At 35.0% G+C, this 14,966-nt stretch overlaps 1 protein-coding gene across 2 annotated transcripts in view; it reads left to right on the top strand.

Annotated features, from left to right (window-relative positions):
* Nucleotides 1-10: 10 nt before the first annotated feature.
* Hs6st (heparan sulfate 6-O-sulfotransferase) overlaps nucleotides 11-14,966 on the top strand; it is a 105,740-nt gene continuing 90,784 nt past the window's right edge. Inside the window, exons 1-2 of one of the 2 annotated variants that reach the window (XM_032433516.2) lie at nucleotides 11-287; nucleotides 2,348-2,757. In XM_032433516.2, coding sequence (XP_032289407.1) covers nucleotides 2,572-2,757 — 186 coding nt within the window. In that variant the 5' untranslated portion in view covers nucleotides 11-287; nucleotides 2,348-2,571. Of the gene's footprint in view, nucleotides 359-2,347; nucleotides 2,758-14,966 lie in introns of both variants that reach the window. The other variant, XM_002056497.4, reaches the window with a different exon arrangement.

Genomic DNA, 14,966 nt, shown 5'->3' with positions numbered 1-14,966 from the left:
TTTATTCGCCGCTGCTGTTGAAAACGGTTGTGTCAGGGGGTTGTGCGCGTGTCGTTGTAACAAAATATTAAAACATTTTACGTGGAATTGCCTAAAAACCAAGTAAATAATATTATATTAAAAGAATTTAAGTGTCGTGCGTGTTCCGGATTGTACGCTTGTGTATTTTCGGGCAAAACATGACGATCGCTTTGCCGTCTGGCGCGTGCTGTTCAAGGCGAATGTGTGACACAAAGCAAAAGAAGCGCTAAATGAGCGTGCAAGCGCTGAGAGATACAAAAATAAATGTAAATAAATAAACAAAATCTGTGTGCTAAATTGCTAACAACAATAGTTGTTCGCGTACGACGGGCAGAAAGTAAGTGAACTTCCACGCAATTTAAATAATGCACTTGGCCAACAAATTGAGGCAATAATGTTGCAGCATATATTGGGAACAGCTGTTTTTGCTGTCTCCGCTTTGGCCGTTATTCTGTTTTTGTTTTGCGCCCTGCGTGCGTTCTCTTGTAATGTTTATAATTTGTTTAATTGTGTTTTTATCTTAATTGTTTATTATGGCTGCCAGCAATGAGCACAGCGTGGGCTACCTCTGACGCCAACCAACTCCGCTGTACTGTAATTTAAATGTTGCTAATTTATTAGTAATGCAAATAAGCACGTGTCACAGCACTTTGCCCCACTGTGCCGTTGGTAATTTTTAGCACAACTCCAATTGGCAAGTAAAGTATTTCAAATGAGAATGTTGTTAATTTGTTATGTTAATGTTGCTGCATAAATTTTGCGCTAATTTCTGCAATTGAATGCAAATAAGAATTTTGTCAATTGGCCTGGTAAATGTTTCGGCACTTTCAATTTACAGCTAGCATCACACTATGGACAAGCTGCCAACTCATTTTATTTACTTGCTGTTTATTGGCACAATAGCAGCAGCAACAACAATAATAACAACAAGAACTTGTAAACATATGCACACACACACATACACATTTCACATTCGGCAGAAATTGAGAGCAGCCCACAGCACATGACGTCGTCTGGGCGGCAAACAGACTGCCCCAGCCACGCAGTTGGCTGGCCTCTTGGCGGCTACTGTTCAATGTTTTTCTCATTTGTTTTGTATTATTTTTTTTTTTTGATTTATGATCATTATCTCTGCTTGCTGTGCCTACACTTTGTGTATATGTATTTTTTGAATTGCTTATCTGCGCAAAACGCGTTTACATATTTTTTTTTCTTTTAATTCAATTTTTGTAAACGTAATGTTAAGTGTTGCCGGCTTTTTCGATTTTTGTATATTTGTTTGATTCAGTTTATGCGTTAATGACGCTCGTTTGCTGTCCCTTTTCTTCTGCTTTCACTTTTACGCTGTGTTTGAGGTTGCGATTTGGACAGGCGATTTAACAGTTCAATGCAAATTGTAAATTATTATATTTTTTCGCTATCAATTAACAGATTTGTGCATTCAAATCTGTTCATGTTGTAAAAAAAACTCATTGCGTTCATAAATATTATTTATGTAATTATTTCATTAGTATCTTATCAGCTACTGTTTGACACATATTTAAACGCACAGGCGTGAAAGAGAGAGAGACACACGCAATATGCTGCCAGTGCTGCCAGATTTTAAAAAGCAAAACGGCTAGTTATAAAGTTAGAAAAAAGCTAGATATTAAAAAGAGACAAAGAAAACAGTTGATAACATTTGTGTTTTTCTATGGATATTTTATTCATTATTTTTTGACAATTCGAACTTCATTATTTTGTGGATCAGAATAAGAAAAACAAATTGAGTCTAAAAAACTACTCAATACCAATTTTTTCGCAATCGCACTTATAAATACAGTCTTATTTGGCAATAAACCAGCTGCAATGTCAACACTGGAGCGTGTTCGAATAGTTTAATTTGATTTATGTTAACATTTTTCAATGTATAAATAAATATCGAATTTAAAGCTAGCATTAATTAAGCTTTTAAATACATTTGAGCCATTAAAACTGGAACTGTTACGTCATTGTTTTCTGCTTCTTTTCAATAAGTTCATTGAGTTCCCCATTGAGTTCATTTATGCTATAGAATTTTGCCCACTCGTAACTTGTAAGACTCGTTTATTTATTGGATTAGGTTGTTGTTGTTGCTAGTTTGAGACTCGAGTCTTTTATGATAAGAACAGACAAATTGTTGTGTGCAATATGTCTAATCTAAGTCGGTCATAAATTAGAAACTATGTGTGTTGAAAAAAATAGAAAACAGCTTTATAAATAATGTGAACAAAGTTGAAAGGCTTTCAGCTAATTGAATATTTTTCTAATGTTTTATTCTAATTAAATATTCTTATTATTTTTCCAGCTAAACTCTTGTGAGCCCGAAATCCTACTTTCTATCGATATGGCCTGCCAAAAGTGAGCGATAGGTGGCGCTGCTTGTTATCGGACAATGACTGGGCGGCATTTGTTTGGCATTTTTTTGGAATTATGTAATTGTTGTCCGGTTAAATTATTTAGCTGGCGCGTAAGTCCAACTATCGGTTAATCAAAATTGCGATTGTTAATAAAACTGTGGCCCTATGGAACATGCCCGGGGATATGCATAAGAACGTTTCCGTACAAGTTGACAGTGATTTTGCTTTGTTACTACCAAGCGGAGTTTATGAGATTAAAAAAATGGAACCACGCTCAAAAATACGAACAATTATTGTATTTTGCCTATTTTTAGCCATAGCGGGCATCATTGGATTCGGTTATTTCTGTCAAGATCAGGTAAGTGATATCGTCTATCATTTATCGATAAGCATCAAATTTCTCTGACGCAAATACCATCAATTTCTTCTTTTTTATTGCCCCCTCTCGCTTGGCGCCAATGCAAATCAGGCAGCAACTGCTAAATTTCATAATTTATATTGTTGTTTGCATTTTATTAAATTCTATTTTTGTGCCATAGTCGATTCTTGGAATTTACGTTGTCTGTCGCCAAACAAACCAATAATAAAACTCGTTTTTGCCAAAAACTCAACAATTTATTAGACTGTGTTTCTCCAGCGGATTACACGAATCACAAGTGATTCTCGCATTTTTAAGCTCTTTTTTTATTTTCATGCAACAACCCAATTTGTTGTTTATACTCATTTTTCTTTTTGTTTGAATAATTATTGGCGCCGTATACTTCCAATTGTTTGGATAAGCACCAAATACTCAAAAGGTGGCAGAAAATGGGGCATGTATTCGAATACAGTGAAATCTCTACTGATGGACAGGCAAATGTTTTATTCTCAATCTTTTTCTTTTAGACCAGAGCTGCAAATCTTAAATGGTTAATTATTCGATTTGGGCTATATGTTTAGATTGTGTTTTTGTATATTTTGAAATGTTATTTTTGCTGGGCTTAAAATTAGCGGGTTTTTATGAGCAACTGGTTCAATGTGCAGCTTATATTTCTATATTTCCGCATTTGAACCGGCAGGAATATGCTAAAATGTGGAATAATGTAATTGAAATTTGCTTAAGAGCACTTTCACTGTACTTGACATACTGCCAGCTGCTTAAATTGTGTACATTTACGTAATATAGATATTTTGCTTTCCTTTTGTATTATATTTTAATGCATGTTCTTTTTCGTATGCATTTAACTGTTTTAGCTCTTGTAATTGATTTACATTTAATCTTTATAAAAAAAAACGGCATGTTGCTGCAATAGATTCGTTTCGAAAGTGTCGCTTTATTTGATTAAAATTTTCCCTGCACATTTGTTATTCGCACATTTCGATTCGACAATTAAAAATACTCTCGTAATGAACTGTTGACATGACAGCTCGCATTGATAAGAATTTAAATATGTCGAATATATCGTTCAAAAATGATTGATTTAATGACTGAGGCGCAGGGTGCACTGGGTCTCCCCAAAAATCGTATCCCAAACATCCAAAAGCAGCGCATTTGACGGCCAACCCCGGAACGTATAAATTCTAAGCACAGCGGGTCATCATTCAGTTTACAGCTACACACATATATTTACGTGTGCGTGCGTGTATGTGTATGTGTATGCTTATATATGTAATTTATCAATTAATCGTCGTGCCAGGTCATCTCTAATATTAGCATCGATAAATTCATTAGTGGAGCTTATAAATTTGTAAATGTTCGTAAGCGTTATGCACTGGAATTTTATTTAACTTCACTTACGCTGAGTTTTATATATGATATTTTTTGATTGAAATGCGACTTAAGGTTTTTCATTATCAATTTTTAGAAGGTCTAAGCTAGTAGTCGACAGTCATAGTAATTAGTTCTTATCGATAAATAAGAGCAGTCCGTTCGTCCGGTGCTGAGCTATCGATAACAATAAATATTTATTTATATCAATACATATATTCTTTATATCTTTTAGTTTAATTGATTTCGAAAATATTTAGGTTATCAAATTTAATGTGCTTTGTTCCAGATATAGATTTTTTAAATATTAAAAAACTTAATAAATAAGAATATTTCCCAAATCGTATAACCTAGCTGTTTGCAATAAAAAGTATACTAACTTAGTATGCCCCATTAAGCCAAAAATAGTTTTATAATAATAAAACACGCAAACGTCTGTCTGGCCAAAAGTGCCATATATTTGAATATATGGTATGTATACACACGCATGAGTTTCTTTCGGAAACTGAGTTCACTGTCAAGCAAAATGGTCTATTTAAAAAAAACTGATTTCGATTGTCATATCAATTGGCCAACACTCTATGCTTATCAACAAAATCTATTTTTGTTACATATTTACAAAATTAGGAATGACAAAAAAAAAATTTAAAATGATCTATTTAGCTAATTTGCAGTGTTGTTTTGTGCGCCCACGACAAGCTACGGATATAGTGAAAGCTCCCTTGAGCGAACACCGTGTCGAAGTTTTTCGACTTATATCCTTGCAGATATGTGCGTTTTATTTTAATAAATAATTAAATTAAATTTATATTTATAGGCGGAGATGTTATCCCAAGTGTCAGCTGTCGGTTAGTAGAGCATTCACTGTACTTTGCCAAACTCGTAGCCAGTACTCATAGTACTCTTAGCAAATTGAAATGGTGAGCAAAGTGACATTAATTGGGCACAGCTGCCAGTTGGGGAACATAACACGCGATCTTGAATAGTCCTATGTGGTGGTTTTTTATTTTCCTTCTCTCTGGCGAGACAACATGGCAGACACGAGCCACGCCCAGTTGAGATATATATATATATATGTGTTTTTTAAAAATAGCTTAATTAGTGACGCGTTGCGACAAATGAAAAGTGTAGCGAAATAAATTAATGCATGAGCATTGCGTGGGCGCATTGCGTGTCCAAATTTCATTTCTGTTGCAACGCATTTTCCCTAAAATGCAGCTTTATTTGGGGGGATATACAAATGTTTTGAGATACACTCATTTCAGATTTAATATGATTAGCACTAGGTATGTATATATTTTTGTTTTTTGTTGACGATACATTTTATGCTTTATTTATAAATACATTAAGGTGAATGTCAATTTGAAGATGTGTTCGTTGTTTTTATGATTGAAATTAGCTAAGAGCCGGGGCTAAGTGAATTATTTTAAGAATATTATTAATAAGCAACAGTATCCAATGTTAGAGTTTAAGAAAGTGTGCCTTCTGTGTAACTCTAGAAATGCTCGGCTAGTTCTGTTATGCGTAAATAATGTAATGTCATGAGGTTCTCACATTATAGAGACTACCAATTGGTAGTCAGGCAAATCGCTCTTGAGGATTAACAGATTGAAAAATGAATTTATTGAATTTTTACCAAGCTTATCGTAGCTTACAATTCTAATTTAACGTAATTATCTTATAGGCTAACATGTTCTGAGCGGAAGATCGTACTGATGCTTATATGTTTACTTTATATTATTAGACGCGTGCAGCTGTGGAAAGCATGGTCAGCACTTATGCCAGAAGACGGGCAACCATCAAGTATCCGATCAAATCACATTTTGAATATATGCATTTTTGTCAATGGCAATTTATGATTGCAACAAAGTATTATATATATTAAAACAAAAAATTTCTATAAAAGGTTCTGGTAAAGGCTACCCTGTCTATATTAGCTTCAACATAGTGAAATCTCCAACATTTTATGCTACTGCTATGCTTTATTAAGTTAATGTTAGGGCTTAGATAATGTATGTATATGCTATTCAGATAGACTCCGACTGTTTTGTGCCGTTCGCGCATGTAATAACAGCAATAAAGCTCTGCTAAGGTCCATCTTGTGACTGTTATCTCTGAAAGCTAGATTATGTTAGTAGCTCCTAGTATTTTGCGATGACAGAATTTAAAAGTATGTTAAATTGTGATAAATTGTGTATATTCCAGCTATCAGACTTGTTTATGTTTTCCAATTATTTATTCAACTATCATTTGCTCATATGGCAAATGCTCAATTGTTTTGATTAATGGGAATATTTGCATTACATTTGTTGAAATCGAAATACCCAACCTGAGCTCAATATGTAGCGCAATAAAAATGTGTTAAAAACTTATCAGACAGACAGGAAACCAACAAACAAAATTGAACACTTTTACTCTGAATATTCATTAGGCCGTTGCCGTTACTTGGGCTCGTCTTTTATATTCACATACATTTCCATTTATTCAAATTTCCACGACGTTAAAAGTGATAGACAAAATAAAGAGAATTCAGAGCGTTTTATATTATTTATTTATTTTGGGTTTTCTTGTCTTGATACACAAAACTCATTAATTAAATGCGAGCGTTTGTTGCTTTTGTTAATTTTCGTGTTGTTTTTAGTTGTTTTCATTGTAAATGGCGAGTGGAGACCTGATGTAATTATCAAAAGCTACACAAATAAATTACAATAATGCAAATATAACTGAACTCTAAAATTGAATTACCTTTCGTTTTTTTTTTTTTCAAAAAAGTTATTAATTTATTATTGAATTTATTGCTTGTGGTACTGCTCTTTGAGTTGACGCTGCTCCACATAAATTGTGGCATCAGTTTTGTAACTTTTTCTGGGTCGTAGCCTAATGAAATGTTAAACTAGAGTGTATTTATGACTTGGTTGATTTTAGTACGTTCGCTCGCTCGGCAATAAAATGTTGATGTGCGTGTGTTTTCTCTTTTTGAAATATGCGCGAGCATGAGTCTATAATGCAAATGCTTTGTTTTTCGCTTTTCTAGTTTTTCTAAACAACTTTCCGGCCACAAATAAAGTTTTTCTTTTATTGTTTTAGCATACTGGCACTTACAGAAAAGTTCAGCTGATATTTCTATTTCCCTCACTCTTTCGCCCTCTATGGCTACAGTATTTATTATAAATTTATTGCTCTATTTGGGAACTGCAAACACTTGTCCTGCCTGGTCTTAAACACGCAACTGGATTTGGTTCGATCATAAAATGAACTTCTTACAACAACGGCAGCCAATGTACATAATATTTCGGTTTCCTAATCTCTTTTAAGGCTTTTTATTAGCATAGATTTTGGTTTATGATCGTGTCAATTTATGACTTTGTTGGATTTGACTATATCAGCTGATGGCTTTGGACCTTCTTTTTATCTTAGAGCGCCTCACTTTAATCAATTTAATAGTGTGTCGGAATAACACACCGCCGGGAGATGTGTCTCCAAACAATGTAAACAGAGTCGTTAATTTTTAATACTGTAGCTTGAGCGAGAGGCGAATGTTAAACACGAGGAAACTAGGAAACAGAAATAAACGTAAAAAAATTAAAAAGCTGAATTTAAACTTTTGTTAAATAAATTGTTATTTATTCTTTGTAGTTATTTCTTGTTGTACGATGAAATTCTTTCGTATCTGTTGCTTTTTTTTCATAGATAACTTTTTCACAACTCTTTTAAACAATAATAATCTCCTGCTTTAACGCGGCTGTTAAACCTAACACAAGATTTATTTGTTTTAAAAACTAAACGATCGTTTTACCAGACAGTTTCTAGTGAAAACCCCTTCCACCATTGTCGCTTTAGCTTACAGATAGTCAATTAATCAACTTAAATTGTGTGTTTTCTAATGAAATCTTAACGATTTTCATTGATTTATTAACTTGTTTAATGTTTATTGCCCGTTAATGATAATTGGAAAAAGTACTCAAGTTTCATTGCTTGATTTATGCACGCCTTATGCTTAGCTATGTAGCTTGTAATTCGCAACCCGTTTAAACAGCTGACAATATATAAAACACAATGAATATTTTCTTTGAAATTCCTATTAATTAACACTCTGCCCATTAAAAGCATTTAAAGGCTTGACTGTCCATGCAATTAACATCAATATACTGTGTTCATGTGATGTCTTTATAATCATCCTAACGAGCCGTAACGTAAAACCAGTGGCTCATAAGCGACAGCAAAAACAACAAAGAGAACTATATCAAGTCGAAACCAATTAAAGTATCAGCAAATCTGAAATATAAAAAGCACATACCCAGGCCATTTTAAAAGCAAAAGAAGCCGCCAATGAACCGGTGAGGGGCAACCGGGTAGGGACGGGGGCACAGAAAACCGCACATGTCATAAGCCAGAAGGCGCGTGTCAGCGGCACTTTAATGTGGTACCATCCGCTCTAACAATGGAGCACATGAATTTCAGATTAGTGCTGCGGTTTTTTTCTTATTTTTTTTCAAGACCCAAAACCCAAATCTTAAAAACAATGGGGGGCACAGCTGATTTTGGAAAAGATCAACGCGCATTATTCACGCCTATTTGAAGTTAATTCGTGCACAAAAGATCGTTGATATCTACGCTGTGAGTGTGAGTGGGATAGCAAGAGGGGGAGAGGGATAGAGATAGAGAGAGAGAGAGAGGGAGAGGGAATATCACTCTTAGTTTATAATATCGCCTGTCACAAATTAGCCAACTGGCCAAAGTTCGACCCCGACCCTGTCCAGTGCCCAGCGTTTCTCAACGTTATTTTGATAACTTTTCTGATAGCCTTCGACAGTTTTTTGTTGTTGCTTTTAAGGCTCGGCCCAATGTCTGGTGTACGTACGAAAACTGGTTTTAGTTTATCTGTCAGGTTATAATTATATGTGAGTGTGTGTGTGCGTATGTGTAGCTAGTATACACTACTACTAAGCGATTCGAATCGATTGGAGATAAAGCTTGAAAACTCTAGGCTTAAGTTATTTTTCAAGTGATGTGACGCTTCAAAGAAAAGTCCTAAGCTTTAAGCTAAACTTCAAGCAAATAGGTTATTATTATTTTATAATATCTTGTTTATGTTTGTTTGTAAAATTTGTTAAGCCTTAATTCAAATCGAAAGCTTTACTATCATGGAAAGCAATTAACAAAAGCTCTGAATCGAAGCATTTAGTGTTTTAAGAGTGTACTACATTTAAATAAATCTTTTAAGGTGACTCAAGAATCTATTAAATTTAGTAGAAATTACAAATTAAAGCTATTTTTCAAATGGTAAGAGTTGCCAAAGCTTTTCATTGCATACGTTAAAAAGTTAATTTAGAGACAAAACTCTGCTTATATATTGATATATACTGGTAAGGGTATCATCAAATCGTTAAATGTAAGTTTTTTTTGTTTATTTTTATTTTTTGTTTTTATTATTGAATGTCTGACGGTCTCATGTTTGAAAGCAATGTAAGCTGATAGCCGTTTATGAGCTTAAATGGCAATGCAGGTAGATGCCTTTATTTTTTGTTTGTATACATTTTTTGTATGCCTTTGGGGTAGTTCATCAAAGAGAGGATCAAACGCTTGGCAGCGGCATCATCTGCATAACAGTTTAGGTTGACTAAATGGCAAGTTGCGGGCCTGGTCAACTGATACCTGGCTACGCGAAAGAGTTAAGAGCCAACTTCACAGGCTAATGGATATGTCTAATTGGGTGGTATTGTATAACCAATTTTAGTAATTTGCCATTTGATATCTCATTTTGAGCAAAAGGCTATTAAATATTTCGCTCTTTTATTGCTGTTTAAATTGGAATACGAATTTAACAGAGACATACTTCATTTTGCAATTGCCTTGCATAAATAACTTTAATATATGCGCCTAATAAACCATCCACAAATTTTCTGCATGTTTTTGCATGTTTTTCCTTCTCCCCCACCCTAATTTTCCATTTTAATTTTAACAGCAATTGCCAATTACGAATTAAATTCGAAATGTTTTATAAAATGCAATTAGTGTTTTGTAATGCTCATTGGAAATGTTTTAGTCAGGTCTTTGTCCTTCTGCTGTGCATTTAAGCCACGGCTAATTGGACTATTTTAGTATTTCCAAAATTTTGAATGCATGCCGCGCAATTTGGCTAATGGGCGAATAAATATGGCTAGACGGTGAGCGGGGTAAATGAGTACGTGGAAATGAATATTTATGATTTATTTATATGATTATTATGCTATATTTACAATTTCATACTAGATAGGAGTATGGGATTTATTAAAGAAAGTGCTCGAAAAAATACATATACATACATATTTAACCTAGTTATAAAAGTGTATTTTTAGAAATATAATTATATATTCTCCCTAAATCAGTTGAATAGGCTATCTTTTTAAAAACATTTTATATCACAAGATAAACAAGTAAGAGTTTCTAGTCGGGAGTTTCCGAAAAGGGAAGAAAACGAAGTAAAATAGCTGCACTGAAAGCAATGCAATCGATTTCCAAGCATACGTGCATAAATGTGTGTGTGTACACGCATACAGAAATTCATGGATTTTGCGGCGCAAACACGTGCCCAGTCAAAATACCGAAAAATACCGATCTCAATGAAATTTTCTACTGTATATTGTACTATAGAATATTTGTGTATTCTCAAAAGGTTAATTGCATTGAAATTGTAGCTTTTTGATGGGCTATACAAATTGGGTTATTAACTTAACTTATAGCTATGAGGTAGTAGCGGGGAGGGGCGGTAGGTATAAAATGAAAGATACTTTTTATATATATACTATTCTAGAGTATACATATCACTCTTAGGGTGACCCAATTTGCTCAAAAAATAAATTCGATATTGGCTATTATCGATTGCTTGGAAACGGGGTAAGTTATCGATTATCTGAAGCAAACTCGTTCTGCGCATGGACTATGAGGACCTACAGCTAAAATTTCTTTAGTCTCTAGCTCTTATAGTTTCTAAGATCTTTGCGACATGGCAAGGTCGTCTCGGCTGTTGATGAAGAATATATATACTTTATGGGGTCGGAGATACTTCCTTCTGCCTGTCACATAAAATTGCACAGATACAAAACACCCCTTTTAACCATTTTCTATGGGTTCAGAGTATAAAAATAAGTATGAAAATCCATATGATATATAATGATATATATGACAGTGTATCATGTTGTGGGCTTGTTTTTATAATTTTAACATATTATCGCAGCTATAAAATCTATAAAATTTTTATCGGGTCAATCTAATGTCCTTATATTCAACTAAATGTTAAGCTTATTTTTATTAAGTAGCACATTAATTTTGTTTTATAAGCCTAATGAACTCAAATAATATCGAAAACTTTTGCCTCGTGGCGCTATTTAAAAATATAGCAAATTGTGCAAAAAGCATCCAATTAAAACTTTCACACAATTGTATGGTCGGGCCAGCCCAGAGCAGGCCAAACTAAACAGCCAGACAGAAAAGTCGGTCTAACAATGATTTAGTTCTGTGGTAAAGTAGCAGCAACAACAATTCTATGAATAACTTTATACTGTCGCCTATCTAACGAGCTGCAAAAATGTGAAGCGTATTATATGATATACTTACCAAATATATGTATAAGCTGGAGGGGGTGTGTGAGGTTTGGTCTACGATAAAGGATTTCCGCTTGGTTGCTTGAAATATGAGCAGATTTTCACAATAATGTTGAGGAAAAGCCGTCTCACAATTTATTATGCACTGGAAAATGTGTTATATTTCTTCTTTTGTGATAATCATCAACATCATCATGAATCGCACGCACGATAATTACAACGAATGGTTGGGGGAATCGGGGAACTAGTTCTAAATATAGCCCAGACCCCGATGTGACAATGTGAGAGGCGTGTTTGGATTTCGCAATTGCAATACGATTGTTAACTATACACATAATACGATTTTATGGTTATGGTTTGCGCTCTTGAGTGGAGCCAGAAGGAATAGAATAAGAGGCCCTGACGAAAGTATTTATTTTTTTTTTTTTTGGGATATCGACTTACGTTGAGGCGTCAGTCGGCGCGTCGCGACATTGAATGAATGTCTTATGGCTTACGGCTTATGTCTGCGCTTTAAATCCCTCAACCCAAACCCACCCGCTATACGCCACGCTCCCCAGCACCACTCCCCCACCCCCTCACTGTCCATCAGGGGTCTAACATTGTTTTGCACTTGGATGACAGCTCGCTGCTTGAAGTATTTTCCAGTTTGCTCACGTATTAATTGCTCGAGTGGAAGCGACGACAGCAGCTACAAAAAAAAGAAAAAAAAAAACCGAAAAAAGACGAAAAAAATCACTGACGACGAAAACAGAAAAGTTATCGACCGAAGCATGTTTTGTTTTTGATGTTTTTTTCGCTTTTCATCTTTTCTTTTCCTTCAGTTTTAGGCTGTTGTCGAAATTTGCCGAAAATATTAACAAAATGCTTCGATTGTCATATTATCCTTAATGTGTTTCGTTTTCCTACTTCTTCCATAAGTGTCTGATATTTTGATTTATGAATGAGTGCGATTTTTTTTGCGGCTCAAGCAACATATTTTTATGCTATATGATTTCGAATCTATTGCGTTGTAAATCAATTTGAGCTCAGGGTGAATTGAAATAGTAATTGGGTAGTAGCTAAGAGCAGAAAAAAACAAAACATGTACGAGGTTCTAGTCGGGAGCTCCCGGCTAGGGGATACCCTGAACCGTCCTCTTGCAACATCAAATGCATATATATATTCTATTTTAGAAGCTATATTTCAAGTTTGGTGATTCTAGCTCTTGTTATATATCGAAATTGTCCAAAAAACAGGATATCGATATCGATTTTGATCGATTGCTTGGAAACGGAGTAAGTTATCGATTATCGGAAACAAACTCGATCTGCGCGGGCACTAGGAACACCTACATCTAAAATTTCTCTAGCTCTTATAGGCTCTGAGGTCCTTGCGTTCATTCATACGGACAGACGGACAGACAGACAGACGGACATGGCTAGATCGACTCGGCTATTGGTGCTGATCAAGAATATTTATACTTTATGGGGTCGAAGATGCTTCCTTCTGCCTGTTACATACATTTGGATTTTGCACAAATATAATATACCGTTATACCCATTTTTAATGGGTTCAGGTTATAAGATCTAAAGTATCTTGGAATTCGACAGGCTCTTTATTGTTAAAGATATTATATTGATATTCCTATCGATAGCAAAACTTTAGTAACATAGCTAATGCTGTCAACTAAGACATTCAACAATATTATTATTAGACATATAATATCAATATTCGAAATTTGTTTTGTTACCTAATATAAGGCCTACTTTTGCTTTTAATGAGGTTTATACTTATTTAGTCTAAGTCTACCCGGCTTTGCCTGCAAATACGAAAACATATTTGTTCTTCACAGGGGCTCGAACCTTCTTACCTAGTCTGCCCACCTTGCTACTCAATTAACTTCTAGGTGTCTGCTTAAAAATACTTCATTATTGTTGACAATTTTAATAATAAAGTCAATTCCAATATCTTGTTTGGTAAATTTATTATTTTATTTACTTTATAATTAATCAACAAATTAAAACAATCATTGAAAATCGCTGTGCAATAAGCGTTGTATTCATTTTATAATCTAGTCATAATTGTTTGTAATTTGTTATTTATTTTAAGAGTAAGTACGCACTCTTATTGTTATTGTCAACTGTCAACAATTTCGATTCTTCTATCCTGTCTAGCTTTGTATTTCTTGTTTTGTATGCCACACAATATTTTCTGTCTCTGCCTACCCCTACCACTCTAGCACATCCTTAAGATTTTTTCCCACTCTTTACATGTTCTTTAGACTTACCTTTTACCCAAGTATAGTTCCGACCGCCCTTACTGCTGTCGCCTGCTGTTTGTTTTCTCTTTCTTTCTCTCATTCACTTGAACCTCATGTTCGCAGAGCAGACATCGGAGTCGTGAATTGCATAGGAAATACGCACTCTGAGGCTTATATTTAAAATCGAGGCACTTTATGAATGCCGATTGCATACGCCTGTAGGGTGCAACAAGGGGCAAGGGGGAAGCAATTGCAGAAGTGGCCACTGAAAATTCATCACGGAAGTCGTAAATAATGCTCCCAGACATGTTCAATGGACGGACGTGCAGACGGGCCAGCCAAATGTCATAGTGTGAACCAAGCACTGACTATATGCACATATATATGCATATTTATAGCCTTAACCCATTAAGGCCAGAGGCTGCTGCGAGAGAGCGAGAGAGAAGGTTGTAACATAGAAAGAGTAAGAGCTTGGGCTGCTGTTATGGTTCAATAGCTGCTCGTCTTTCATCTTGACCGATGTGCCGCAAACAGCTGCCGAGTGGCAGGCATCAAAGTTTGGCAGCACAGTGCCCAGCAATTCATCACTTTGAAACAATAGAGCAGCCATTCGCATAGAGCATAGAGAAACGGCTCGAATTCATTTCAACGCCCTATTATATATCACTTAGAGTGCCACGAAATGCCACACATTAAGATGCAGCAGCAGCAGACGAAAATCTGTTAAATATGTTACAAAAATGTGTTCACATATTTAGCATGCGCCTCTCAAGTGGACAGGCCCAAGGCCCAACAACAAATTCAGTTCAGCTTGGCAAGCCCCCATTCTGGAATGTGCCATACTATAGCATAAATTGCATTCGCTGCTCTGTTTTGTTATACCCTGTATCCATGGTAAATGGGTGTGGGAAATTTATGTGATAGACAGAAGATGGCATCTTCGAGCACATAAATTTCACTACTATTTTTTATTTTTGAAAAATATTGAAAGTGTT

This window comes from Drosophila virilis, chromosome 2, assembly GCF_030788295.1.
Source record: "Drosophila virilis strain 15010-1051.87 chromosome 2, Dvir_AGI_RSII-ME, whole genome shotgun sequence".
NCBI lineage: Eukaryota > Metazoa > Arthropoda > Insecta > Diptera > Drosophilidae > Drosophila > Drosophila virilis.
This window is presented reverse-complemented; position numbering and strand designations above follow the sequence as displayed.